Source organism: Syngnathus leptorhynchus, chromosome 5 (assembly GCF_054491065.1).
Source record: "Syngnathus leptorhynchus isolate UIUO chromosome 5, UIUO_Slep, whole genome shotgun sequence".
Lineage (NCBI taxonomy): Eukaryota > Metazoa > Chordata > Actinopteri > Syngnathiformes > Syngnathidae > Syngnathus > Syngnathus leptorhynchus.
The window spans coordinates 13233485-13260487 of record NC_141199.1 but is presented as its reverse complement, the minus strand read 5'-3'; the positions used below and the strand labels follow the sequence as shown (position 1 = coordinate 13260487).

General features: G+C 43.2%; 1 protein-coding gene across 5 annotated transcripts; it reads left to right on the top strand.

Annotated features, from left to right (window-relative positions):
• Positions 1–303: 303 nt before the first annotated feature.
• On the top strand, positions 304–26713 carry rbfox2 (RNA binding fox-1 homolog 2). Of its 5 annotated transcripts, none has more exons than XM_085911751.1 (13): positions 304–1725; positions 6118–6168; positions 15132–15338; positions 16032–16208; positions 16558–16611; positions 16698–16790; positions 19835–19922; positions 20231–20287; positions 20387–20537; positions 21309–21345; positions 22965–23059; positions 23401–23473; positions 23777–26713. In XM_085911751.1, exons 1-13 carry the CDS (start codon positions 1474–1476, stop codon positions 23819–23821), a joined length of 1380 nt encoding a protein of 459 aa, XP_085767877.1. In that variant the 5' UTR covers positions 304–1473; the 3' UTR covers positions 23822–26713. The 5 variants fall into 5 exon arrangements, 3 of the variants coding, with proteins under 3 accessions (XP_085767877.1, XP_085767876.1, XP_085767878.1); XR_015066022.1 differs by lacking the exon at positions 23777–26713 and adding an exon at positions 20914–20959 and having other exon boundaries at positions 305–1725; positions 23401–23440; XM_085911750.1 differs by lacking the exon at positions 21309–21345 and adding an exon at positions 20914–20959 and having other exon boundaries at positions 305–1725.
• Positions 26714–27003: the final 290 nt, after the last annotated feature.

The following is a 27003-nucleotide window of genomic DNA, read 5'->3' as shown; positions in this document are numbered from 1 at the left end:
CATGAATGTCTCCAGGGTGAAACATAAGTATTGGAGACATCTTGTGTTCAAAACTTGTGCCTGGGAGAACTTGGTGCTGAACCTGTACCTATAAAATGTGTTGTTGCATCATATATTTTAGAATTGCCCTCTTACGAATAAAAAAAACAAAACTATTTGCACTTATAGTCAGACCATCACTGAGTGGGAAATGAACTTTATGCTGCAGAAGATATCACTAGCCTCTGAGAGTAATCCAAGCTTTGTGATAACCCCCGCAGCTATTTTTTTAACTGTAGAGGTGCATTTAAAATACATTTGCATAATGTCAAAAAAAGCAAGAGCTTAGGTGGGTTATTTTGGAAAGAAACCTTTGCCCTCTATTGCAATTTTTGTTTCTGCACTCATTAGCCTCTCATGGTAGCCTTTGACCACTGGGTGTCATCCAAGCAATAAAAATACCAGACGAGCCCAAGGCAGTGCTTCATACTGCATTACTCAACACGGCCTAGGTCCTCGGTTGTGTAAGAACTTGGGGAATTGTGTTTTCAAAAGCAGAGCCACTGGGCGTAAAAAAAAACCCACTCTAAAATGAGGAAAAACGTAGGCGTGGAAATGGAGAAGAGCTAGTGAGAAAGGGGCTTAGAGGATGAACATCTTTAGACCAGTAACTTTAACACCCTCCGCCCTCCCCTGCACAAATGTATGGAGGCACTGCGGCACATTGCGCACACTTGCGGGCTGCGTGGCTCTGCGTTCAAAAGGAGAGCGGAAGACGGGAGGAGGGGAAAGACTTGCCAAGAGGGAGGGGAGCTCGATTTCCTTTCCCCGGAGCACACGCCGCTAGAACACACCGGGAGAGAGAGAGAGAGAAAGAGAGAGAGAGGGGGAATACTCTTGGCGGAGATAGGAACCGCGAAACGGGGAGAGAGGAAAAAAAACAACCCCGTCTGTCGTCAACCTTTCTAGCTACTTGCGGACTATTATGGGTGCAAGGGAGCGCTCCTGACCGGGCTCGACTTGCTGTGAACCTCCGCGTTTGTGATCCTAGTCTACGAGGAGACACAGGCGACATGTTGAGGGGCTTTTTCGTCTTGAGCTTGCGGTAGGATGTTCTGTCTCTTAATCGAGAGGCCCTCACTGTAAAAAGAAAAGGGGGGGGGGGAAGAGGCTGATTCCTAATGGACATTTTGGCGGTAGGCAGCCATTTGTTGTGATCGCTGCTGATTTATTTGGTTTGTTAGAATCAGACATAGCACAGGCCTCTGCAAGCTGGCGCCGTCACTGTAAATAGTAGGCGCTATATTTAAATATCTTTACCGTGCAGACTCACGTTTTTTGTGTGTGTTTGACAAGGGCTCACTCTAAGGCCTATGCATTTTAACTAGTTCATTTACCCTTCAGTTGCAGGCACAACGTGTGAAAACAATCGTCCTCCTTTAAACCCCAGTAGGGGAGAAGAAGAACCCCCTTTCTCTCTATACATATATTTAAATGTTAATGTCGACCGACGTTGCATCTATCATGCTGCCCGTGTCCCGTGGACTTCTGGAGCGGGATCGAGATCTTGACGCCCTGGCCGGAGTGCATCCCAACGTGGGCGGCGCTCCTGCTGCTGTCCGGGGAATGAAGCGTGGAGACCCGGAGCCCGATGGCCAGACAGCGGCCTCTCTGGTCGACTCGACAGGGGCTGAGTGCAAGCGCCCTCGAATGGATTGCTCGGGAGGGATTGGCGACATTGGACAGGTAAGGGAGACGCTCTGAACAGGTTCACTATTGCTTCTTTTGTTTGGTCTTGTTTTTGTTTGTGTCGCATGTATAGGGTCACAAATGGACCTATTGTAAAACTTCATTCACTTGTGCTCAGTGATCACAAATGTCATGCTGAATTAACATTCTAATTACATTGTGCATGTTACAAACAGCGTTGTCGCAGTGCATGTGGCTTTTGTTAATGTCATTTAAAAACGGCTTGACATGGAAGTGTGGACAATAGTTTGTAGAGAGCAAAATACACGCCACTGTTTGCTTGTGATCTTTAACAGGGCTGCAGAGCAGGAGTAGGGGGTATTTGAGGTAAACAAAGACCCTCCACTTTAAAAGGCAGGTTAGGGACTTCATTGTACTCATGATACTCCAAAACGTTACACTTTGATCAGCTTTGACCTATTTTCCTTTGCTGTCATCGAATTGTCAATTTGTACTGTGAATGGTCAAATAAGTCTCCAATAGAGGTTTGTTGTTGAACGAGAGGATGCTTTGCTCGTCATTATGCTATATTATGCATGTTGGAGTGCTCTGTGAGGATGGAGAAAGCTATTTGCCTGCCATTGGAAACAGCTGTAATTGAAGTGAAGTGGTCTGTTTGCTCCTGCTTGGAAAACTAAATGGCTGGTGTTCCATGCAGACCTGCAGCCAGTGAGTGCTGTCAGTAACATAAACACACTTAAAAGTAGATGAGTGCGGATGGGAGAGCGTGTTTGTGTGTGGGAGAGCAGAGAAGCACAGATCAATAGTTTTAGTCTCTAAAATGTATTGAACGTGAGCTTGTTGGATAATGCGGAAATGAAAGCGAGGGAAGTGGAGAGAGAGAGAGAGAGCGAGGGCAAGAGAAGGCCACCCTCCATAGCTGTTGCTCTCTGAACAGATTTTCCCTATCACTGGCAGTAAAGAGGCTTTGTTTCCAGCTAATGGGATCACATCTCTTACTAGAGGGGGCTTTATAACCACACTGATCCCTGAAATCCTTATCTAAGGCAGAGCATTCACACAACACTCGTACTGTTGTACACAAAAAAAAAAAAGTGAATTGTGCATCAAAGTCATACTTGGTATTAGACAGATCTTCCACTGCTGTCTTGGTCCTTAACCAGAATATGCATACTGGACAATGGTGCACTTGTAGTGTGCAGACTTCAACTAAAGCTCAATCCTAAATTTTGAAGTGGAACATTTAAAGTGCCCGTTAATTTAAAATACTTTGCAACACGTGTGTTCTACAAAATGTGGCCAAACTAGTTTAAAAAAAAAAAAGTTTGTTTTAGTTAGTAAAAAAACTGAAACAAATATTTTTATGAATAAAACAAAAATGCTTTTAACGAAACAAACTAACAACGCTATCAAGGTAAACATCCTAGGAATTTAGAGAGCGGGAAATATCCTGAAGCTTCATACTTGCCTTCTTTTGAGACCCTCCCACACTCACACTTCCCCATTTTTTAACCATTTATTGCTGGAGCAAGTCAGCTTTGACCTCTAAGTGAAGCCAACACAATTGAATGTGGTTGCGGCCAAGAGCAATCTATTTGGCCTTCTGCAGTAATGGGACTGTTCCCGGCTTTGGTTGATGTCATTTTGGTGTGCGGGTGGCAATGCTACATCAAGTCGACGCTGCATGCATTTTATGACTCCTTAGCATACCCAAGCAACTTTAAATCAATCTATTTGAAAAACCAGACTATTTTGTTTTGCGCTGCAACAATTGGGAAGTCGTTTACATCTCCTTCAGGGTATTCATAACACCACCCTGCATCCGCACCTCTGCTCCGCTACTGGCCAATGTTGAGATGAGGTTGTCACTTTCGATATCCATCAGGCATGTTGCTGAATGTCCCATGTTTGTTGTCACTCTGCATAGGAATGGGGCTCTCTCTTTTGCTTTCTTTCGAACATAATCAGGTCTTGCCAGGGTTGACGGCTTTGAGGACAAATGATTTGACTGGGACATTAATGCACACCCCTCTGTATTCTTATCCCGGCAAACTCTGCAAAAGAAATATAGTCTTGCTATGCATTCGGGTTGTATTATCTTTCATTTTGTTTTCATGCTAGTTGACATAGATCCGGTGGCAGTTGAATAGCCGAATATTAATTATGATGTCTCTGAATGTTCTGAGCTCATGTTTCAAAACCCAGTGTCACATTGAGTGTATTAATGCTGACTCAGGCAGAGCATTCACAAAATTATCAGCTGACCCTTTTATCATTCGGGCCCTAGTACTATATAGATTAAGACTGAATAAAATAGAGCTCATTTTTCCCCTTCTCTTGTCAACTTTGAATACAAAGGTCAAAAGTCCTAAACATGTTTTGGGAATTGTTTGTTTGGTTCTTAACAATTTATATGTAGCCTCTGCCAAAATCTACTTAAGATTCCTCCAACATTTTCTCACAACGGCGACTGAAAGTGTTTGTTGTGAAAACTTCACATGTGGCGTAAACTTCTCTGAAGTCAAATAAACTTGAGGTTGCTGTTTGTAAGCTTAGCACATAAGTGCTGTGTGGATAAAACACATGCGCGTTCTCTCTGTGAGTGTGTGTGTGTGTGTGTGGCGTGGCCCGCTTTAGCAGTGATGCGGGATGACTGTCAGAACAGTCAAATATAGTTCTTAAAAGAGCAGCATTCCCAAGACACGATAGGAATAGATTCCAGTTCTTCGACCAAATTAGATGCTTCACAGGCATCTTGCACAGCAACCACCTGAGAAGAACAGGGGTCATGTGTTCAAGGCGTTAGTGAAGCTAGGAGAAAAGATGGTGGGAAGGGCAAGTTGGAGGTAAACAAGCTTCTCATCACATAACTTCCCCCTCACCATCTGGTGACCCCCCACCACCACCACCATCACCACCCACGCCCCGATCCGTTCAACAACTTTGGCTTGTTTTAAATATACATATATACACAGAGAAAACATAGTTCTTGTTTTTACCCAGCACTGGAGGGGAATTTTACCAAGCTAGGCCTAAAATGTGAGCTGGCAGTGTCAACATTCTAGACCCATTAATTCTCAAGACAAAGTTCTTGGTGCTAAGATTATTATAGCCATTGATTAATTATCCCAAGTGCGTATTTATCACAGTTGCTAATGTTAGCTCAAACATTTTTTTGGAAGAGCGGCATAATCTTTTGACCGCAGCCCTCAATCTTTAAAAACAGATGGATGATGATAGACATCTTGCCAATAAATGAATTCCATGTCACGCCATGTTGGTAGCCAAACCAATGAATAACAAAATGGCACTTGAGCATTATTGGGAAGTGAAGTTCTATGTTTGTTACCTTGCCAACTAATAATGTAACACATATCTGGTGTTATCTCTCAATTTTGTCAGTGTAAAAAGAGAATCATCGACATAATGTTTGACATTTCACCGTCTGAATGAAAGCAATCTTTTGTTCTTGTGCAATTTGCACGCAACTGTTATTAAGACTGACGCTGATGCACTCCATGTATCCTCTCCCCCCCCTTCCATTCCTTCTGGAAATGAAGCACATGACTCCACTCATGTATGAGTCATTGTTTTTGTTCCCTCAGTTTCCTCTTGTATTTTGAGCTCGGGTTGTCTCATTTCAATTCCAAATGATTAGCATTTTGACAAAAAGTCAGAAATCTCAATTGGTCCTTTCTTTATTTGTAATGTGTGTTCTTTTTTCGATCTTCTGGCCTTGCATCAAAATAAGGTTATATTTTATTCATGTTATTCAAGCCCCTAAAAAGACATTTCATTATTTAGGGCTTCAAGAACCTAAAGCTAGTTCACTAAGTGCATTTTTGGCTCTTGGATTGTCTCACTTTTCTTTTTCTTTTTTTCTTTCAATCACTGAGCCACTTCCTGTTTCAGCAGCTTTAGCTCCTGCATTGGCAAAGTGATGTTCAGTTTTAGTGAAATGATCCCTTGGGGCTTCGGTGTGAGATGGCTCCAGAACTAATCAGCCCAACTCAAACTGTGATACGCACAGAGCAAAGTGTTTCCCCGGGGGCCAGAGAAAGCAAAGGGACATGACTTCCACAAAGAAAGATGACCGAGGCAAGGAAAGGTTGTCTTAATTTCACAAGGTGAAAAAAAAAATCCCTCCAAAGTGTTGTTGTAATGGCTGCCTTTTTACTTCTAATAGACATTAGTTGATTGAAATATTCTGCCTCAAACAAAATGTTTGGGATTTGAATGGTATTAATTAATAACAATGGCCAATCCAGATTCCAAAAGCTTTGGACAGATGAAACGAAAACCACTTTTGTCACTCAATATTGTGTCATTTAGCAAAATTAAATAATGATATGATTAAAATAAATACTACTCAAAAAATATGTTATGTAGCCTTCAGGTTTCAACTGTATCTCATCTTGTTTCTTTCAGAATAACGATCCACTGACCCTCGGTTACCATGGATACCCACCTCACAGCCAGGTAAGAATGTTGTTATATCAAACATAAGAACAAATATTCTTAGAATTATTACATCTTGTATAAAACTCAAAACCACAGGGTAGTAGTTATGACGGTAAGGGAAGATATAAGTAATTGCTGTCCTCTGTGAATGTCTTCCCAACACCCACAATACACAACATTTTGTGTGTTTACGCTTATAAAGCAGCAGCAGTCTGTTTCTTTGTGTTCCCATTAGCCTACTAACCGTTATTAGACTGCTCAGTTGATATGGTTAATCCTTCGATCATCCTCTGATGCCCTACCCATAATCCTCTCCTCCCTCCCTTCCTCCGCCAAACACCCAAACCTCTGGTTGCTGCTCTTCTTCATCCCCATCTTAAGCCTTTACTCGAAACCATCTTGTTTGTATGAGGCTGCTTAGATTATTCACATGGCTGGCAGCCAATTAGCCACTTTTCATTTTTGCTGCACAGTGATGAGATGACACTACTTTGAACCAACCCCCCCCCCCCCCTCTAATGATGATGTTCGAATGAAAACAGTCGCAAAGGCAAAAAGAGTTGCCTGCTGCGAACTACATACGTGTGATAAATTATAGAAAATCATGAATAAGTAAGTGGAGAAACGGTGGCAGCACAGAGTAGCAACTGGATGCGAGTTGCAAGTAAAAACACCAATGGGAGACAGATATTTAAAATTCAAATAAGCTTCCAACTCCTTGACACAGTTTTAAAATGAAACATTTGTTTCGCTTTTCAATTGGAATATAAAAGACCCCCCCCACCCACCCCCCCGATGCACTCTGTGTGTTGGTGTGTTTTCACGTGTGTAGGGTGGAGCTAATCACACACACTGTGTCTATTGATCAGTCAAGCGAGAAATGTCACATCTGAGTGGAATGGGAAGAAAGCAAGGATAATGTCATCACGCAGCAGTGTATTGTCAGTTATTTCTTTTGTAACTGTTTCATTCAGTGTTTGCCAACCTTTTATTGAGTAAAGTCACTTTTCCCATTGGAAAAATAAATAAAGTGCTCACAAATTCACTAGATTTGTGTGGGATATTAACTTCAACCAATAATTTGGTACAAGTCAAAATTCGAACGGGGTTGCTATCCTTTAAAAATTTCTCGGCAAGTTAAATTAAATTTAAGTAAATTAGAATTTGTAAAAACATGAAGGAAAATTTTACAGTTTGCTGTAGTGATGTGTGATGGTTTGGTCTTTCCTTAAGTTTCCCTAAAACCAATCAGACCAATTTACTTTTGGTAAGTGCCATTGATGGGGGACAAAAGGCTATGCAAAAGACAAGGATGGCGTGCAGAAGATGTTCCCACATTGCAGAGGTGCTAAACTGTCAAGAGTGGTGTGAAGGTGATGTGATCAAAGGCTCCTAGAGGAAGAGCCTGGGGATCCACACAAGCTCAATGTGTGAAGAAAGACGTGCTCTGCCTGCTTGATGACATGAACAACATGTAACTTCTCCATCTCATCCATGCGCTCTTAATAACTGTATTGACTCCTTATTTTTTATTTTTTTTGCATCTTTTGTTGCTTCGCTGGTATGGTAGATTTGAATCAATTCCTGACCCACTTTTTTATGCATCCGTTTATTATTAATTATTATCTGAAAGATGTCTGAGTCAGAACCCTTAAATAATGAAAACGTGGAATCATGCAGCTTTGATTTATTGTCTCTTGGCGTAAATACTTGGCAGGGCGTTTATACTGTTAGCTGTAAATGACAGCTGGGTCACATGTCACCTCAGATTGATGGCCTTTTAAAAAAAATATATATATATATTCAACACGTTTGAGAGAGGATGCATTGCAGTCACCCACTAGTGTGATAACTATTATTAAATAGTTACCTCTCTGACTGTCAAGAATAGTGCATCCTGGTAAAGCGAGCTTTTTATTACGTCTTTTCTGAATCGTACCCTAATGTTGAAGGTTAATCAAATCCGGAGTAGGACCCGAATTGCATTCTACGCCCCAAGCAAAAGACGTTTTTGACATTGATGCACTTAGGTTTTAAAGGTTAAGCAAAGGCATGTTTTTGTTTTTATTATTTTGGGGGGGGGGGTGCTGTCCTTGTCAGTCGAAATATGCTTTTATGCCACAAAGTGGAACAGCACAGACTTGCTCAACAGCGCCATGTGTGGTTGCAACTGAGTAGTGCACTCAATCTTGCCTTCATTTCTTTCAATTGTGATTAATCGACTTAAGTCCATTAACACATTTATGTCGACATATTTAAAATCCTTGTATAAGTTTTCAGTGCTAAAGAATGTTCGACTATGTACAGTCTGCAAGCTTATTAGCAGTAGCTTGGCATCACTAACCTTAAATACATTGCTTTTTAGTTTTACACTTTATTTCTTTTTTTACTTTAGCCGATGGATGCCGTCTTTCCAGATTTATATTTATGATTGGTTTGTAGAGAGCATGTGAGGAGTGGTATCTCTCTCTCTCTCCCACTGGGGCCATCAGTCCCAGTTAACGCTCCTACATGGTGCACGGAAAAGAGAGAGAGCTTAGTGGAACTACGAACGGAAAGCAGAGGGGAGGGGCAAGTTTGCAGGTGTGACCAAGTCAGGGGGTGGAGTTGTTTTAGAGGTGGGTATCTTGTCTCTGGCTGAGAGGGGAGACCGAAAAGATGAGCAGGCAAGGGCACAGCAGCAAAACAGAAGCTTGCGTGTAGGGAGAGAAAAGAGGGCGCGAGTGGGAGAGAAAGACGTGAGTGAAAGAGAGAGAGCCAAAGAGAGAAAGTGACAGGGACAGAGGCTGGAGGAAGAGGAGGAGGCAGCGAAGGCGGAGTGGGGCGGTGGGGGGGGGGCTGTCAGGGTAGACCCAGTGAGCGGGGGCAGAGAGAGGGAGATTTTGAATCTGTGAGACAGACAAGAAGAGACGGAGCTGCTGAGGTGACACGGGCTCGGTAGAGGGAGAGCCAGCCAGCGAGCGAAGCGAGGCGAGGCAAGGCAGCGTGACAAGAGGAACGGAGTGAGAGAGGAGAAGGAGAGACGACAGTGTGGCGTTGCTCACAATACGATGATGGGACTCTACTATCCTTCCGTGTTGTCGGTGAGTGTTTCCGCTGCCCGTGCGCCAATGCTCGGTGACTCTCGGCCACACGACCGTCCGCGGAACTGTCATCAAGCACGGAGCGCTGATTAATGACTAACGGATGAGAACTCCACTTGACCCTTTCGCCCGGGCGCTCGGCTCGTGTTATTCCCGGCCACAAAGTTGCCGTTTTTGATGAAATGCTCGAGTGGCGATAGATGGCATCGCTGTTGTTGTGGCATCTGTTCTGCCGCCCAGAGCGAGAAGCGCACGCAATGTGAACATCGGAGCAGCTCCTGCCCAGAAATTATTCTGCCATGTATTATGTATGCTCAAGAGGAATCTATGCGATCGCTACGGTGCAGTTGGTTGGATGCTGCGGATCTCTGCGCTGATAAACTCCGCACATGGCTGCTGGGCTGAAAGCAATAAAGGGGTGGGGGGAGTAAAAGTGGTCTTTATTGCCCCCTGCAGCTGTCTGTGTACATCATTCTTGCCTATGAGCAAAAAGGACAGGTGTCCACAGAACAGTTGGTCTCTATTATTATTATTTTATTTATTTTTTTAAACGCTCCTCTACTGGCTTCCTCACTAACGTACACGGAGGGCACTTTGTGTTTAAAAAAAAAAAAAAAAAAGTTGTACGTCTTCATATCTAATTTGATAAGAGTTAGAAGTGAGCGCTGAGTGTGTGCGATTCCTAATTCACTTTCTCATCGCGTGTGTGCTCCTCTTTCAGCTCTACCTTGCGCTCTTTACTGTTTGACCTCTTTTCTCCCTCCTCCTGCTCTCCCCGGGGCCCTGGCAGCTGTTATCTCAATGTTTTCCTTCAAGAGCCCCTGGAAGAGGGGGGATGGGGAACACAGAGAAGCGAATAAGGAGAATAGAAATTGATTATTTGGGAAAAGGTGACGGGACACCCCCGGCAAGGGAAGCCTGACGGATGATGGGGCTGCCGTTATGCGGGGATGACTTACAGTAAGCCAGAAGCTAGCTTGCTCCTTCAGAGAGTTTTTTTTTTTTCCCTGCTGACTTTGCAGTTTTGTTTTTAATTTAGTTAATCCCACAAAATGTGCTTATTTTTGTCTTTTTGTGTCTGGCAAAGTTAAAGTAGGTGACTGGCTGCACTGTTGAAATATTTTCTCAAACCCCACCTATGGCCTCAAGCAGGGGAGAGACTCTTACCTGCTGCAAAGACACACACACACATGCACACACACACAGGCAAACACACAGGCACGCAAAGCCAGGCGAACACCCCCTCCAATATACATGCGCACGCACATTTACACACGCTTCCTCCACCTCCAAATCTTATCGATTCTTTGCAGGGTTAACAATAATGGTCTTTAAATGATCCCAATGAGCCGTGTTGCCGTGGCAACTGGGATGAGTCATTCATTTTGCACAGATTGTTAGATGGTTCGAGGCGTGAGGGAGACCGTCGAGCTCACCGCTATGTTAGATAAACACCTTTGCTCTCTGCCTCATTTTTTTTTAAGAAGCGGGAATTGGCTACCGTTGCCACGGTGGAGCATAAACGCTTGTGCCTCCTTTGCAGCAATTTGCTCTGTAATTGCTCCGAAAGCGCTCGCAGTGAGGCATCTGCGCGTTTTTTGAAATAGATCGGGGTTGCCCTCGCCGACTTGCCAGCGAGAACGCTTGCCCGGGTGGCTCGTTTGGAGATAACCTGCTTACCATTATTATATCGAAATAAAACGACGTATAGCAATAATGTCAGCGTTTGTTTGTTCACCTGCAGGTGCTTGTTTTGAGGTGGCGTGCGGCTGTTAATAAGGATTAAATGAAGACAAATAATGTCACTGGCCTTTTTGTTTTGTTGTGTTTACCATTCATACGTCGCCGCAGCGGAGCCTAGCGGACCATTGATACAGACGGAGGCGGGGGCAACTGAAGTCAGGGATGGGGTGTGTACAGGCCTGCACACATTTACAGTAGAAGGGTGGGGGGGTGTCACCAGAGTCAAACCCTTAAAAGAAAAAAAAAAAAAAAAAGGGGGGCGGACAGGGAGGGGTTTGTTTGACAAACAGGCATGTTACCCTATAAGGCGACGGGGAAGCCTGTGGGAGGGCGGGACAGGATGTCGTAGAATTGCTGTTGCTATGAGGCAAACGAGCTTGATTGACTCGAATGGGGACGGCGCGTATGTATGCGAGGGTCCCGTCTGGATTTTATGAAGCGGAAAGAAGCCACTCGGCGAGTGGGTGGAAAGGGAGAACAGCGGTATGAAGGGGGAGGAGGAGAAAGAGTGATGGGGGGGGGGGTAGAATAATTAAATAAGAGGGTGTCTCCTGGCTCATCGGTATGCTGTAGATGCGTCGTAAATGCTTTTCCAGCTGTTTGCAGCCTCGGTAGCAACGCTGCAGAGCCAAAAGCCCCCCCCCCCCCCCCCCCCCCAAAAAAAAGAAGTTAACCCTTTGTAGGACACGTACTTGAAATTCAACATTTTGCGTACATCGGGGTATTAAATAATTCTAAAATGATCACTTTGAAGACTGCGCCAACTGAGCAAATGTGAGACAGGAAGCTAAATCAAATCTTTTATCGAGTTGAATTAAAATGTACGCTTATGGCCTAGCCGAGTAAAACAGTCAAGTGCCATTTCTTGAATGAAATGACTCGGTGGGGTCTCTATCTTTGCCGCGTCATCCTCTCCGTCGGGCTCGTCGTCTTGTCGTGCTACGCTGACTCTTTTATAACATGGCTCCTCAGACACATTAGCCGCTGATAACTGACCCGAAAGTAAGTCAGCTACATCTACCGCTCCGAGTCGCACGCTTTGCCAGTTAAGGGCGTGCACTTACACAACCCCTTAATGCCCTAACGCCAGCGGAGTCTACGGGCACGCCACTATGCACCCAAGATGGACACAAACAAAGCATGCGTAAATCTGAGTGCTGATACAAATGCCCACTCTAAACTTTCCCTCAGGTAGAATGCCCTCTTTCTTTTCTCCTGCCATCTATAGTATGTCTTTGGTCAGTGAATGTGAATCCTAAAGGCCATTCACAATAAGACACAGGCTTATCCCACTTGATGGGTCAAGAACGTTATTCCAAGAGCGATACGCAGGCACGGAACGGATTATTTTTATGACTGGTGGCTTTTTGGCTGATATGCAGCTAAAATGCCAACCGCCTAACCGAAGTACAAGGATTTTCTAAGACTTCTAAAAGAACATCCAATGCCTTTCCATTTTTTTCGCCCCTGGCCAGGATTGTTGGTGTATGTTTGCGCAACAGCTTTCTAAAAGCATGCCATGTGGTCAAGGCATGAAAGCATGAAGTCCTGAAATGACTGCCCGCCCGAGTTGCATCACAGGTTGTCCAACTTTGAGTCATCGTTAGTCACGTGAGCTGTGAGTCACCAACACAGTCTCTCACAGGCGGGTTTTACCAACAAATTGGACAGTGTCCGCCAGTAGGTGTAGAAGTGACTTGGTTCTTCTGTCCAGTTAAAATTTGCCAAGATTGAGACGTTTTTCAATCTCCAATGTTAGTCACGGATAGCGACATTTTCATCAACCTTCCTCTGATGCTGATCAAATGCTAAACTGGATCAAAAGATCTTACGGAACAACATTCACGTCTTTACATACTGACGTGATACTCGATATACGAACGCTTGTTCTTCATCGACGTCGTAAACATGTTTCATCATACGACCCGAGCCAGGTGATCAACTTTCCCTTTCTATGAAGACATAGGAACAGCTCTCGTTTCTTTGTTTGTATTTATCACCTAGGTTAGTTCTCACCGAGTGACCCACAACGATGCGTTGTCGTCGTCCGCTATCATTTTTATCTTCCGTCCCAAATGCTGACTGGAGTTGTTGCAAGATACAATATGAGATCATCCAGGTCATCATATTTGCCTGGCTTTTTTTATTTTTTTAGCTCTCCATCTTGAGAGAGCATCATTACAGCTTACCTCCATTTGCCATTGGAGTTTTGATTGAATTTTAAGATGAAATGGCAGGCTTGTCTGTAAAGCTTCAGGGTTGAAATGAGTGTACACAGCTGCTCTCTGAACATGTGAATGAAGTTGGACACACTGGTCCGTAATGTGGCCACTGTACTCATCTGGTGCTGCGACCCAGCAGGGGAATCATTTCTGGGAAAGACTCTAGCGTAGTAGAATAACCCGGCGATAGTATTTGTGTTGACTGGAATTATTTTAATATAGTTCTATGCTGTAATGTAGACTAATGAATCGTAGTCACAAATTGCACTGCATGAAATATTTTGTAAACACAAGTTCTCTGCTGGTGTAGTGAGTTTTTTTTTTTTTTTTTTTTTGCTGCTGTTTAGCGCAAAAAGCAGCTCATGTTCCACCTTGTAAATGATGCCGCAGTGGTTTCACGCAGCGTCGCCATGACGACCACCCACACCGAGGTAATATAAGTGCGGCAGAAAACTGATGTCCTGGTGCCAAAAGCGAGACAAGCAGATAGGAAATGTAATCGAAACACGATGAGCGAAAGTCATCTCTCGTGACGGCCCGTATGTCCGAGGCCCGTCGGTTGACGCTGAAATAAAGGCCCCCCTGACACAGGTGTGTCACCGAGTAAGGTCAAAAGCTTTGAGACAGATGGCGCACACACAAACACGCGTACATACACGCCCTCCCACACACTTTTAACACTCCCAAAGGGACAGAGATCTATTGTGCTACTCAGATGGGCATGACTGCAGCCTGTCACACACACACAACACACACAAGTAAGTGTAGCCCACCAGATGTCAGGTAAGCATGGCAAATGTCTGGGTGGTGAAAGGCAAATGAATATCAATTAACTCAATAATTGTTACGACCTAACCTCAGTGCCACAGTCATCAGAACTACTTTTTATGATAGTGTAATTTCATTATAGCGGTGAATGGGAAGGATAATTAGATGTAGGAGGGCCCGAATGGAGGTACAAGGAGATGGAGAGGTTGCGACGTGAGTCTTTTATTAGTGAACAGCAAATACGGTGCCACCTCAAAAGTTGAATGCTCAATGTAAATTTTGGTCAAAGTCACACAAACCTTCAAAGTCGCACCTGCTGTTGTCACGAGACAGCAGCAAGAGCGCGACGCTTCTGTTCACGTACGCAACATACGGATGAAAATGTAAAGTTTGCATTTCGAGCAATACCGTCGTAATACAATCGGCTGGCTAACTAAGTGAAGGTCTTTAGTTGAAATCATCTTAAATCTATAGTGCTACCTTGTGTATGCTTTATTTTAACCTTGCTGCATACTGATCAAGGTCGTGGCCATTTTGTACACTGACAAAAACAAAGTTGTAGCACCAAGACTCTTAAGTACTGTTCTGCACACGTTTTCTCTTTATCACTGCAGTGCTCAGCCAACAGTCCATACTTCTTCCTTCAGTCATCAACTTCTCTACCCCTCCCCCATTCTCCGTCCATCTCTCCTGACCATTTAGGGTAACCATCCCGCAGCCACCAGCACCCAGTGTGTTCGTTATAGCCAGCTTTTTTTTTTTTTTTTCTCCTACGCACGCTAAGTATATTCCGGACCACTAACGGGCACTTGGGCAAGCTTCCATGCTAACAGTTGGCGGCTTTGCGTGGGCGTTTGCGTGTCAAAGGTGGTTTGTATGTAGAGACGAGTGTGTCTTGGCATGGACACGCGATTGTACAACACTGAGGAAGGGGGCACGTGACCCTCAATAATAGATGTGTGCAGTGAATATTTGATTGGTGTTGGGGGGGGGCAAGTGGAGACATGGTTCCGCACACACATATGGGGGCTGGAAATATTTGAATCATGCGTGTATGCCTCCAACTGAGGTTGATGGAAGTGGCATCCATGCGGTCATGTGACAGGCTTGCTTGAAGATGTAGTGGAAGGTTGCCAACTGAGCTTTTCGCCCTTCCTTCCAACAGGGTTCCCAAGATAGTTCTTCTGGTCAGGAGGGACTCGTACCGCCGCCTTTCGCAGCCTTCCCTCCTCCTCCTCCACCTCCTCCCCAGAACGGCCTTGCCCTGGATTACGGCGGCAGTATGTACGCGGCGGGCGCCGTGCAGGGCCCAGTTGAAGCCGGCGGAGCGGTAAACAGCGTCGTCAATGTTGTCAACAGCCTGGGTGGCCAAGTGAGTGTCAGCCTCTTTCTTCGTCTTCTTCTCCGCATCACATGACATGTTATGATGATGTGGGTAATTTCCGTCTCATTAAATTAGAAAAAACACACTTGATCTAATCGTGCCATCCACATTTCACATGATGTTGCTAACTTGTTATTGGTCCTAAATAGGGCAAGAAATCTTATTTGTAACAAACAAATTATGAGGCTATGAGATGATTTTGCCGAACCAGTTAACATTGAGAGGTAATAATGATTAGCTTTTAGTGAAAGCTTTTATTGATATATAATTATTGCTTTAAACGTATTTTTTTCCAAATTGGAAAAAGATAAACGGCAGGTGCCCCTTGAAAAAAATCCGAGCTTTTTTTTTTTTTTTTTTTCAGAATACTCAATTGTTTGGATGACTAACCGCATTGCATGTCAAAATAGCGCTAAACTCTTAGAACATGATAGATTAGCTTTCCGAAGCAAAGCAAATAAGCTAGCTGCTGGATCAATACTGGAGCTGATATTAATCTTCTAGTGTTCATCAGACATGTTACCAACTCGATAGTTTCCTAATTGGCACTATTAACAATGTCACTTTTGACTTTGGGTCACATTAATCGCTCAAACGAGGCGGCCAAAACAACACATAGGTAAACGACAACATTTATTTCCATTGTGTGTCTTTTCCTTCCTCGTCCCTGCGGCCCAACAGTCAGATGGCTCCTCGCAGATTGATGGCCAGTCAGGCTCAGGAGGAGGAGGAGGAGGAGGAGGTAGCGGCGGGGGGAGCATCGGCGATGATTCAGACGCCAAGGGGACACCCAAACGCCTCCACGTGTCCAACATTCCCTTCCGCTTCCGAGACCCAGATCTGCGGCAGATGTTTGGGGTATGCAGACTGAATTATTCACCGTCCCCCTTCCCACCGTGATTCATCACATGACAAATCACTTTGGACTATTGGAGCCCATCTGTTTTTTTTTTCCCTTGTACCTTGTTTTCTCAACTGTCCTTCATTTGTGTGGCTTGAAATGAGCATGCCCATTTAAGCGTGTAAAGGGGTGTCTTTTGTCAAATGCGTCCGTGTGCATGAACGTGGCGTGGCGCACATATGTGGAAGTCATATTGGGGAGGGTATGGCTGACTGCCAGCTCCACCCCATGCTTGAACAGTGCTGACACCTTGTGGTGAGATGCGGTACTTGACGCTTATGCTTTTTTTTTTTTTTTTTGTCGCAGCAATATGGCAAAATTCTTGATGTCGAGATCATTTTCAACGAGAGAGGATCCAAGGTAAGACACCAAGAGGGACATTGTGCCTTTTCAAATATCAAAAGCTACCAGAACCACAACCTGCCTCCCCTACACTCTTTTTGCAGGGCTTCGGTTTTGTAACATTCGAGACGAGCGCAGATGCAGAGAGGGCCCGAGAGAAGCTTCATGGTACCCTAGTGGAAGGACGTAAGATTGAGGTAACTTGCCGCTACCCCCCCCCTTTGCCCTTTTTGTATTTCATTTGAAGATGGCCATTTTTCTCCTTTTGTTCTCCCTTCATGTCCGATGAGAATGCGGCATTTGGCGTTTTTCCGGATGGCTGTTATGTGTTCAACTCTAACCTGTCTGCCTTCACTCTAGCATGGCGCATCAGTGCACACACTGGACGGCGCTTCTTGTCGATGTTTACTCTCGTTCTTGTCGTTTCTTCAAAGCTGTATGCTTTGCAAAGCATGCTGGGTGGAGTGGCAGCACGACAGGCATGGCCGGGGGTGGCTGATGATATCCGCTTCTCTCAAGCATGGAGGACTTTTTTTTTTTTTCTTTTTCTCTCGCTGCACAGTTTCTCAACATAACACCATCCTTGATCATGATGAGTGGCTATAATTGCGTTCTGGTTGAGTGCAGGAGCCAGTTATTAGCCTTGTGAAAATAGTGCTTGCCGATGTTAGGAGTTTAACGAATGCTGCATGGTTGGGTTCATGACGTCGGATGATGTTTAAGATTTTAAGAGATGTTTGCATGGCGAGGCCTTGAAGTGCCACCGTTTGGGAATGAGATTGCCGAGAGGTGCGGTGTTGACGATGCTTCCGAAGATTGCTTACACAAAGTGTTGCATCCCCCACTTGTTTTGTATCTCTGAAAAATAATCACAACGTGGTTGTATTTTTAGTTTGCCTTTGCCAGCATGAGCTCAGGTTTTTGTGGCAAGTAGTGTCGAAGCTACAATAGACCGTTTGCTATGTTGTCTTTCTTTTTGTTGTCAGTAAAGCCCTTCTTGCATGGTTGTGATTGTGAATGCGCAGCACTCTTTTTCTGTCCGTGCGTGGGTGGAGAATGACTAAGTGGAAGGCTCGTTATCATCCCCTCTCTTCTCCTGTCCATCAGCTTTCTCCGCTCTTCTTCACCGTGCCAGTCAGTTTGTCTTTGTCTGTGTGTGTCCGCCCCCTCCAAAGTGCATCTCCTCCCTGCCCCCCACATACCTCCGTATATTCTTCTGTCATACAATTTAAATTACACCGCAGAGCGTTAATAAGTTTTGTTTGAATTTTTCTCCCCGGTTAGTTTTTATGTTTATTCTTATTTCTTTTGTATTATTGTGCGTGTCGTGGTTTTCGAGTAGCTGGATTGACTTGGTCTATGTAGGCGACTGTTCACATGTGACATCACTTCCCCTCTAGAGGTGATTCATTATTATCGTTGTGTTCTTTCGATTTTATGTTTTCCTTTTTTTTTTTTTTTTTTTTTTTTTTTTTTAATTTGGCTCATCATTTCTTTCGTACGCATATTTTCTCTATTTCCCTGATGATTTTTGTATGTTGTTGTTGTCAGTCTCCACGGTAACTGCTCGCGTGTCCTCACGCCGTTCCCCCGGCAACGGTAAGTTGTGTACATGGCATCATCTTTTGAATGAAACCCCTCTCCCCTCACCCCATCCGCCCCAATTGGGGCGGCACCTCAAATGACAGCCACGGGCGATTGATTGAGAGATCCCGATTGGCTAATTCTGTGATTGTTTGGGGAGGTGGAGAATGAAACGATTTGGAGAATAGCAAATTGACCGCATGGCATAACGAAGGCCACCCGTGAATGTGCTGCATCTATCTGCAAGTGCAACAATTATGACCTGCAGCACTTCTTCTGCATTCATTCCAATCACCTCTCTAACCGCATTCAACTCCAGAGCTGTGTCTCCTGCATGGTTTGACTCTTCTTTCTCTCGCTCTCTCTCTATTTTGGCATCCGTATGACATCATATGTCGTTTCTTTGTCATGTTTCAGCCACTAGTTGCATTTAGTTGGGACGGCATGCTGAAGCATGAGTGCTGTGTTAGCCGTAGCGGAGAAGACGTTGTGGCTTTATTTCATGTACTGTAGCAGCTGATCATCACTTTGCGCGCATCCGCTCTCTACTCTGCAGACGGTTGTAAAAAGGGGGACGACACCAGACTGATAATGTGGCCGCGGGCAGTCCATCTCCAAGTAAAGAGCATTTTAAGGCCCGCGAATAGACGAGTTAGCAGTTTTTCCCCCTTTCTCTGGTCCTGATTGCCTTTTTTGACCAGTTTGGTTCTGATGGTGTGCGTTAGTTGCGTGCTTTGAGGTCTCTCTGAATGGGATGCCTTGCCTGGCAGCGTTTCACAACCAACGGTTTGATTTATCTATTATTTATTTGGTTACTTTTGGTCGGGAATGACATTTGCATCCTCCCACTGTTTTGGTTTTTCCTCCTTCACCTTTTTTCCCCCCCCATGTGATCTGTCTTCCATATGTATAGTAAGTGTCTGTTCATGAGAAGGTCTGCAGATTGGGACGGCTCGTTTCACTCTCCCGCCCTCATTGTATGTGTTCTATGTGTTTTCATGTGGACTGGCTCCTCCACCTGCATCCCTCTATCCTCCTGTCCTTTCTCTGTCCTTCCCCTCTTCCTTTTTTTTTTTTTTGTTTCGTGTACGATGTGATCGGGAGGGCTGCCGAGTTGTTTTTTGATTGCTCTGTTGCTGCCTCAATGCTTGCTGATTGGTCCGTTGTGCTCACCTCTGCTGATGTAAGATGCTCTTGATTGGCTGTGTGTCATTTTTGCATTGGAATTTTTTTTTTTTTTTCCATTTCCTTTTGCATTGTGTTCAACTGATGACTATGCTGCTTAATTCACCTTCTTTCCCCTCCTTTTTTTCAAAGGTATAGCCGTGCAATAATGTTGGATTTCCTTTTTGAATGCCCCCTTTTTTTTTTTCTCTGAAATATTTGTTGTGTGCCTTTTGGTTGCATTGTTTGTGTGCAAATTGCCTGACTACTCAACAGGATCCTTGTTTTTTCAGTGTTTCTCTTAAAAAATAAAATAAAATGCATGAGTCAAATTTCATGGCTGCTCATCAACAGAATTAATCAAGTCAAGAGACAATTATGAAGGGATAACGACATCTAACGTGTACCACTACCTGAAATAATTTATTTAGTGTACGTATGTGTTCTGAATATGTTAATATTGAGTGAACAACGTGGTTTCTCCTCTGTTTAGGTCAACAATGCCACGGCCAGAGTGATGACAAACAAGAAGATGACAACCCCGTACACTAATGGAGAGGGTCTTGCTGCTCTACCATATGGTATTACTTTTTACGCAAAAATTGCACAAAACAGTGTCATGAACACTTTATCATCCTAGATACATAGATACAACAAAATATTGGTGCAACTCAGTTTGTGTTTACGAAATAAGAATATATAAAATGGTATGCTAAGACAAAAAAATTGTCAGTCAATAAATAACATAAAAATAATTTTCAGAATAAGTGATTCTAAAAAAAAATTGATAGTGATAGCCCTGTGTGTGTCCATATTAAAACAATCTGACTCTGGTGTGATTGTTCAGTGATTCGGTTGAAATTTACTCCATTTTTTTGTTTGTCTTCAGCTGGCTGGAAGTTAAGTCCTGTGATGGGAGCCATGTACAGTCCCGAGCTCTACACAGGTACAGTTACCAGATTTGAAAATGAGTCGATGCTTGAAAATATTTCCCATTTGACTTGAGGGTTGTCGGGTTTTTTTTGTTTTGTTTTTTCTCAACCAGTGCCAGGATTTCCCTACCCAGCGGCAGCTGCAGCGGCCGCCTCCACGGCCGCGGCGACCTTCCGCGGCGCTCATCTGCGAGGTCGCGCACGGCCCGTCTACAGTGCAGTCAGGGCGGCTGTGCCGCAACCTGCCATCCCCACCTACCCTGGGTGAGCACCTCTCATCGCTAAGTCAAATTTCATCTGTGTGTTTTATGTGTTCATATGACACTTTGCTGAGCTCAATTACCATTATTATTTTTTTGAGTATCTCCAATCTGGTAATATGAGCTTCAGTAAAGTGAGCATATTTGTATACAATGAGCTGGTGTTGTTTTTCTTGCATGTTGCACGGTGTGTAATAATCTCACATTTCTGTCTTTTCTCTCTTTCACAACAATTCCTTCTTCCCTACACTGGCCACATGGTGCAACATCACACCATTATTCCCACCCCTTCCTGGTTTGTCCCCCCCCCCTTCCCCCTGTTTTTTTTTCCCCTTTCTTTGCTGTCTCTCTCTCTGGCTCTCTCTTTCTCTCTCTCTCAGCGTGATGGCCTATCAGGAAGGTTTTTACAGTGCCACTGATCTTTATGTAAGTATAAGCGTCACTCCGCCCGCTGCCTCACCCTTTCCTCCCTATGTTTCGACCCCCTCCTCTTGCCTGTAGGTTTGACGTTTGACAGTGTGACAATGGCACAGACCAAACCCACTCAGACATGTACTCTTGAGTGTTTTCAGCATCACGCCAATTCTCCCCGGTCCGACTCCTCATGACATTAAATTGCAGCGAATATACAGACGCTTACACATTCATGAGTATTCTCCTGTAGGGTTTGCCTCTGTGCTTTTGTGAGTTGTGTTACCATTACAATTATGAGTGCGTAATGGTGCGTGCGAGTGCGTGAACAGGTTGACAAGAGCTGTTTCTGTTCTCTCTGTAGACTAGTGTTTCAGGACATTAGTGGCAGATTGCCTCAGGTAGGGTTGACACTCTCCACGCGAGAGCCAGTGTGCATCCTCCTCGTCTCCAATGACTGCGTGCTGCTAGACATTTTTTGACCATCTGAGATTGAGATGCCTTCTCTGTCCTCTTCTACTAACTCACTGAATTCTGACAAGGGTGGAGTTGCGGAAGGGGGAGAAAATCATTTAGCACCAGGGAGGAGATAGATGTATGCGTGCAAGCTCAACTGGAATATAGTGCTCAATTCATGTTGCTACAAAATGAAATGAAAGCAGAGGTTATTTTGTTAACTAGTGGGAGTATTTTGCACTTGAGATTCTTCAAAGCGAGAAAAAAAAAGAAGAGATATCCAATTTTTTCAGTCTCATACCAGGTATTATTTTTAGAACGTATGAAAAAAATAAATGATGATGCAGACATGTCATGGAAAGCTCGTCATTTTTAAAACAGTCAAGTACACCGCAAACTACATTTGCAATAATAAATTGGGAAATAGTAGTTAGATTAATCTGTTCAAATGCCTGGCGGTAAGAATATTTATGTATGTTTTCTACCTTTGAGTGAGAAAATACAGCAGAAGTAGCGTCAATTGTGAAAATGGCATATCGTGGGGATGACTTTATAGCAAATATAGCACATGCAACTACAAAAATCCTAGGAAAAGGAGTGACTTGCTGATTTTGAAAAAAAAAAGGATCCATTTGAGGTGCTCCGTAATGACTTTGGTGATAAGCTAATTCAGACCCCTTCCAGGAGTCTCCCTGTGTGTTTCACTTTGTGGCATGCTAACTCAAATCAGTGTCGGCATGCACTCGTATTGTACTTATAAGGCTGACCCACCCCGAGCCCTTCGATCGTCCTCCCCCCTCACGCTTAATATTTCTTTTTGAAATTTTCTCCAATCCACCCATCCTTATTTGTCATTTAACCTCCTCTTCACTTCCTTGGGTCCAGTCTTTCCCAACGTCTTTGCGACGCAAACGTGTGTGCTGCTCCTGAATGCGGGGACTTGGTCGTGACTGATCTTTAGGCTAGAATGCGGCGGTCTGTGTTGATGGAGGGATGTTTGGTCTAATAAACAGTTCATATCAGAGTTTGGACAAAAAGCATGCTGTGTCTGTGATTGGTCGCTTGGCCACCTGAGGTTGTTTTTTATTTTTATTTTATTTTTATATGAATGTGTGTGTGTGAGCGAAAAATGCACACCTGTTGTGTTTTTGTGTGTCCATAGTGTACAAATGACACCTTTCCATCTGTTTGCTTTTCTTTAACTGTATATTTTGGGTAGGGTCACATATTAAGAACTATTCTCCCTCCATGTCCAACTTAGCGAAGCGGAAAAGGGCACATTGTGAAAAAAAAAAATTGTGGCTCTCTTTGTGTGGGTTAGTCATGGAGGGAGAGAGCCACACAGAGCCTGAGCTACATCTTTGTGAATGCTGCACCAGATTAGTCTTTTTGCTGACTGTCTGCTCGTTAATCTTTTCTCCTTTCCCTCACAATGTAACCCCGTAGTTAGTTGCCTGGTGGCTTGTTACCGTGAGCACAATGTCAAGCGAGATTTGAACAAATGTCTTCCTCTGCCACGCACCCGACCCTCGTCTTCCTCCTCTTTGTCATTGCCTCATCGCAGGGAGGCTACGCCGCGTATCGTTACGCCCAGCCGACAGCCGTAGCCACACCCGCTGCAGCGGCGGCGGCGGCGGCGGCAGCAGCTTACAGTGACAGGTGAGTGAGTGGTGGGCTTATTGTGACTAGCGTACTCGAGAGTTTGAAAAAGATTTTATTTTTTTGAAAAAGTGTAGACTTACTCACCGTTCTTGCTGTTTTAATGTGAGTCATGATTAAACTTTAAGTGAATCATGTTCACATATTTGAGCAACACAAATGTTGTTGCCTAACAAAATTTGCCGGGCATACCCACTCTATTTCGTGATGCTATTTTGACTTCTGATTGTTCACACACGCACCACGCACTAGCGTGCGTTTTTATTTGGCGTAATGTGTTAAATTAGAGAAGAAAAAAAAAACATGTTTGAAGGGCTGTTGTTGTTGTTTGTCACTTACAGCTATGGACGAGTCTACACAGCTGACCCCTACCATGCTGCACTTGCCCCAGCTGCCTACGGTGTTGGAGCCATGGTAAGTCGTTTGCAAACTCGTCTGCAGTTTTCAATGACAGCATGAGAGTTATGTATACAAATGATATAATTAGCATTAAGAGAACTGAAGAAAAACAATGTAATGGCCAATGACATTTGAGGATTTTTATTTTTTTATTGATATATTTTTATATGATATATATTTATATTGTTTTTATATATTTTTAGATTTTTTTTAATATATATATTTGTATTTTTTTTTGTTTTATTATAATCAGACTGTAGGTGTCAACCGCTACTTTCTGGACTCCCCCATTTACTAAATGAGCGTTGTTGTTCACAGGCCACGCTGTACAGGGGGGGCTACAGTAGATTCACCCCTTATTAAAGACACTACATTTCTCAGGAGCTCTTTCATCTGAAAGCGCTCCGTCAATTGTTGCGATAGTGGACTGCACCCAGCTTGGACTCAACCACACCAAGTTCCCCATCCAAGAGAAGTCCCATGTTTTCATACACAGAAATAGAGGAATGCTGTATCAAAGACTGATGGCTGGCTTTTGACCTTAAAAAGAAAAGAGAAAAGAAGGCAAAAATAGCCACCTTCCCTTATTGCACGGCTGTATTATAGTCCCACTTCTCAGTCCTTCCTCACTCAGCAGCACAAGACTTGTGATGGAACCCAGATGTTCTTCCAAAGGCTCTTTTCGTTTACCTTTGAATGGTTTGTCCGACGTCTTTGAGAATGACTTGCACGTTCAAGCTCAACTGTGGCAGTAGGGGATGCGAGGAAAAGCTCGCTGATGAGTTGCGGCTGAATAGTAAAGGAGAGAATTCGCCGGCGGGCACAGAGACTCAACATGGCAGCTTGGAAAGTTGACTGAAAGCTGAGGGAAGGGAGGCTTACTAGCGCCGGTCCTTACCTCAAGTTTCTCCTCGCTATATGGAAACGGTGAACCTTTAAATTATAATATGCAAATGAATTAGTTTAGAGTCAGTTACCAAATTTAGAATTATTGAAATCTCTATAGTTTTTTTTTTTTTCTTTCTTCTGACATCAGCTAAACTTTGCTCGCGAGGTTTTTGGCCCAGCGTGTTCTCAAACCAAATTTGCATATGGTTAAAAAAATAATAACACGTTTACTAATTTCCTTTTAACTCAAATAATAGCCATGACATGGTTTAGTGACTCAACTGGTATTAGGGCTAAGGCTTTGTTGCTTGGACAATTGCATTATTTTAAGTTGAAAGCATTTTATCTACAAATATCTCATTCAAACATGTATAGTAAAAAAAATTTAAAAAAAATGTATTATAGCAAATATATCACTTAATACTGAAAGGTCCATCTGCAGTTCGTGTCATTTTCTGGACATCAAAATGGGTGTTTGTGTTTCACAACCATGTTAAAAAAGGCTTTTGCTCCACTTGGCAAGACAGAGGCACCTAAGTCTCCAAATGTTAGCTTTACAGATGCCATGTCTGCTTGCCAGATGGAAATGATATCTCTCGTGACGTGATGTTATCAGTCATAGTGCCATCTGAAGGAAGATCAGAGGTGTTATCATTTTTTTCTGTGATTAATGGGGGCATGGTGTCTATTAGAGTGAATGAAAAAATATTTAAAGACTAAAAATAAGGCTGTCATTTTTCACAATCAGTCATAGTAAAACAACTTTCAAGCAAGCATTTTTCTTTTTTTTTTTTTTTTTTTGCTTCTACTAATTATAGTATGTTTTGGCATGGGATCTTACGAAATCCTCATTAAAATATGTTGAGGCCTTAAAAAGTGAAAATAAGCATCGGTAAAGTGACGTTTTGCCTCTTGGCCTCCGGCACGGAATGTCACCCACACTCTGTGCATGTGCTACGACGCACCAAAAGTGCAACACTACGCTGATGGCGCTCTTACTTAGAGTAGCTATTTTTATTATTATTATTTTTTATGCTTTGAATCTACTAATTCAAGTATTCACTGTGTAAACGTTAGATTCTTCCCTCAGGCTCCGTAATTGATGAGTAACTCCAACGCCGATTAAGTCTTCCTGAAAAACAAAATAGGTGATAGTGAGAGAGATTCTGTCAAGTTAATGGAAAAAAAAAAAATATTTAAATGCAAAACACCTTACTATTGTGCATATTTCTATACTATTGTATTCTATATTTCCAGATGTGGCTTTTTTGGCATTTTGTTTTTGTTCCAAAGATTTGTAGAAAGCACATTTTTTGGAATATATGTATAAATATATTATCTTTGTTAATGTCATCCTTGATGATCCTATTGCTGTCTTTTACTTTGTGTTCTTTTTATATCCGCAAGTGTTGTTCCTCCTGAAAAGGTGTAAGTTAAATTTCAATTTTTATTACCAATATTATTTCTATTCCGATCGAACGTTTTGAGAAAGTCATACCAAGAGAACTACGTAAAGGTATGCATGTAACACTAGCAGACTGTTTTGGGGATTATTTAGCATGATATTTGACCGTACATCACAATATACCCAACGTTATTTTCCTTATGTCCACATTTTCAGGTGACTTGAATGAGTTGGTGGAAAGCACTACTTTGGCTTATTTCAACGTCGCATTTTGTAACGCAGACTTGGAACATTTCAAATGAGCAAATCTGCACACATCAGGTTGTTTTAAATTGTGTGTGAAACCTGGCAGATTTCTCCGATTACATTTTTTTTATGTGCTGCTCATGAATGCAACTTCTTTAATATCTCCATTCAGCTATAGAATGTGTGCTAGACAGAAGAAGAAAAAAAAAAAAAAAAGGACTAGCCAAAGATGCTAACAAAAGTCCTCAGCACATTCTACTTAACTGCAAAATGGTCTCAAATGGGGTCATTCAAGGCATGGACAAACAAACCAGCATGAGCAATTGTCAAGTCAAACAAAAACAAAAAAATAGTTGTGCATGAAACTTGTGTCTTTAGTGTTTGACATCTGAGACATTTGCATCTTTACTCACTAAATGAAAGCCATGACTGATGACAGCTAGCAGTCGGGACCGAGTGAATACTAACTAGCACAATGTGGCAACCTGGAGGAAAGAAAAAAAAAAATAAGTATGGCAGCTTGATTTAGTCATGGTTCTCCTGCCACTTTATTCTAGTGACAATTAAAAGTGGCTCCCCTTCATCATGGTTGCTTTAAGCTCTCAAACCTCCAACCCTAGTACCCAATTTGACTGCCTCTTTTGTTTTTTTTTCTTTGGTTTTTGTCATTGACTGTCCATTTAAAATGTTTTATATAAAATTGTTTTGTTGTGAAATGGATCTCATGTCCTTTTATTCCAGGCTAACAAAGGTCAAGCAGTGTCTAACTTAATGTAACCAGACTTTCACAGTGAAAGGTGTATTTATGTTCTAAAAGTTTAGTCTTTGTGATGGTTAAGATGATTAAAAAGTTCCTTTCAAAACCACCTGTAAACGGGAGAGGTGTGGGTGTTAACCTGTTTGGGCCCCAATCCCAGTTTTCGACTGCAATTTAGGTTTCATCCACTAGGGGGCAGCAGACGCATGTTGGTGTACGGCGCAATTGTGACACCGATTGTCAATGCGT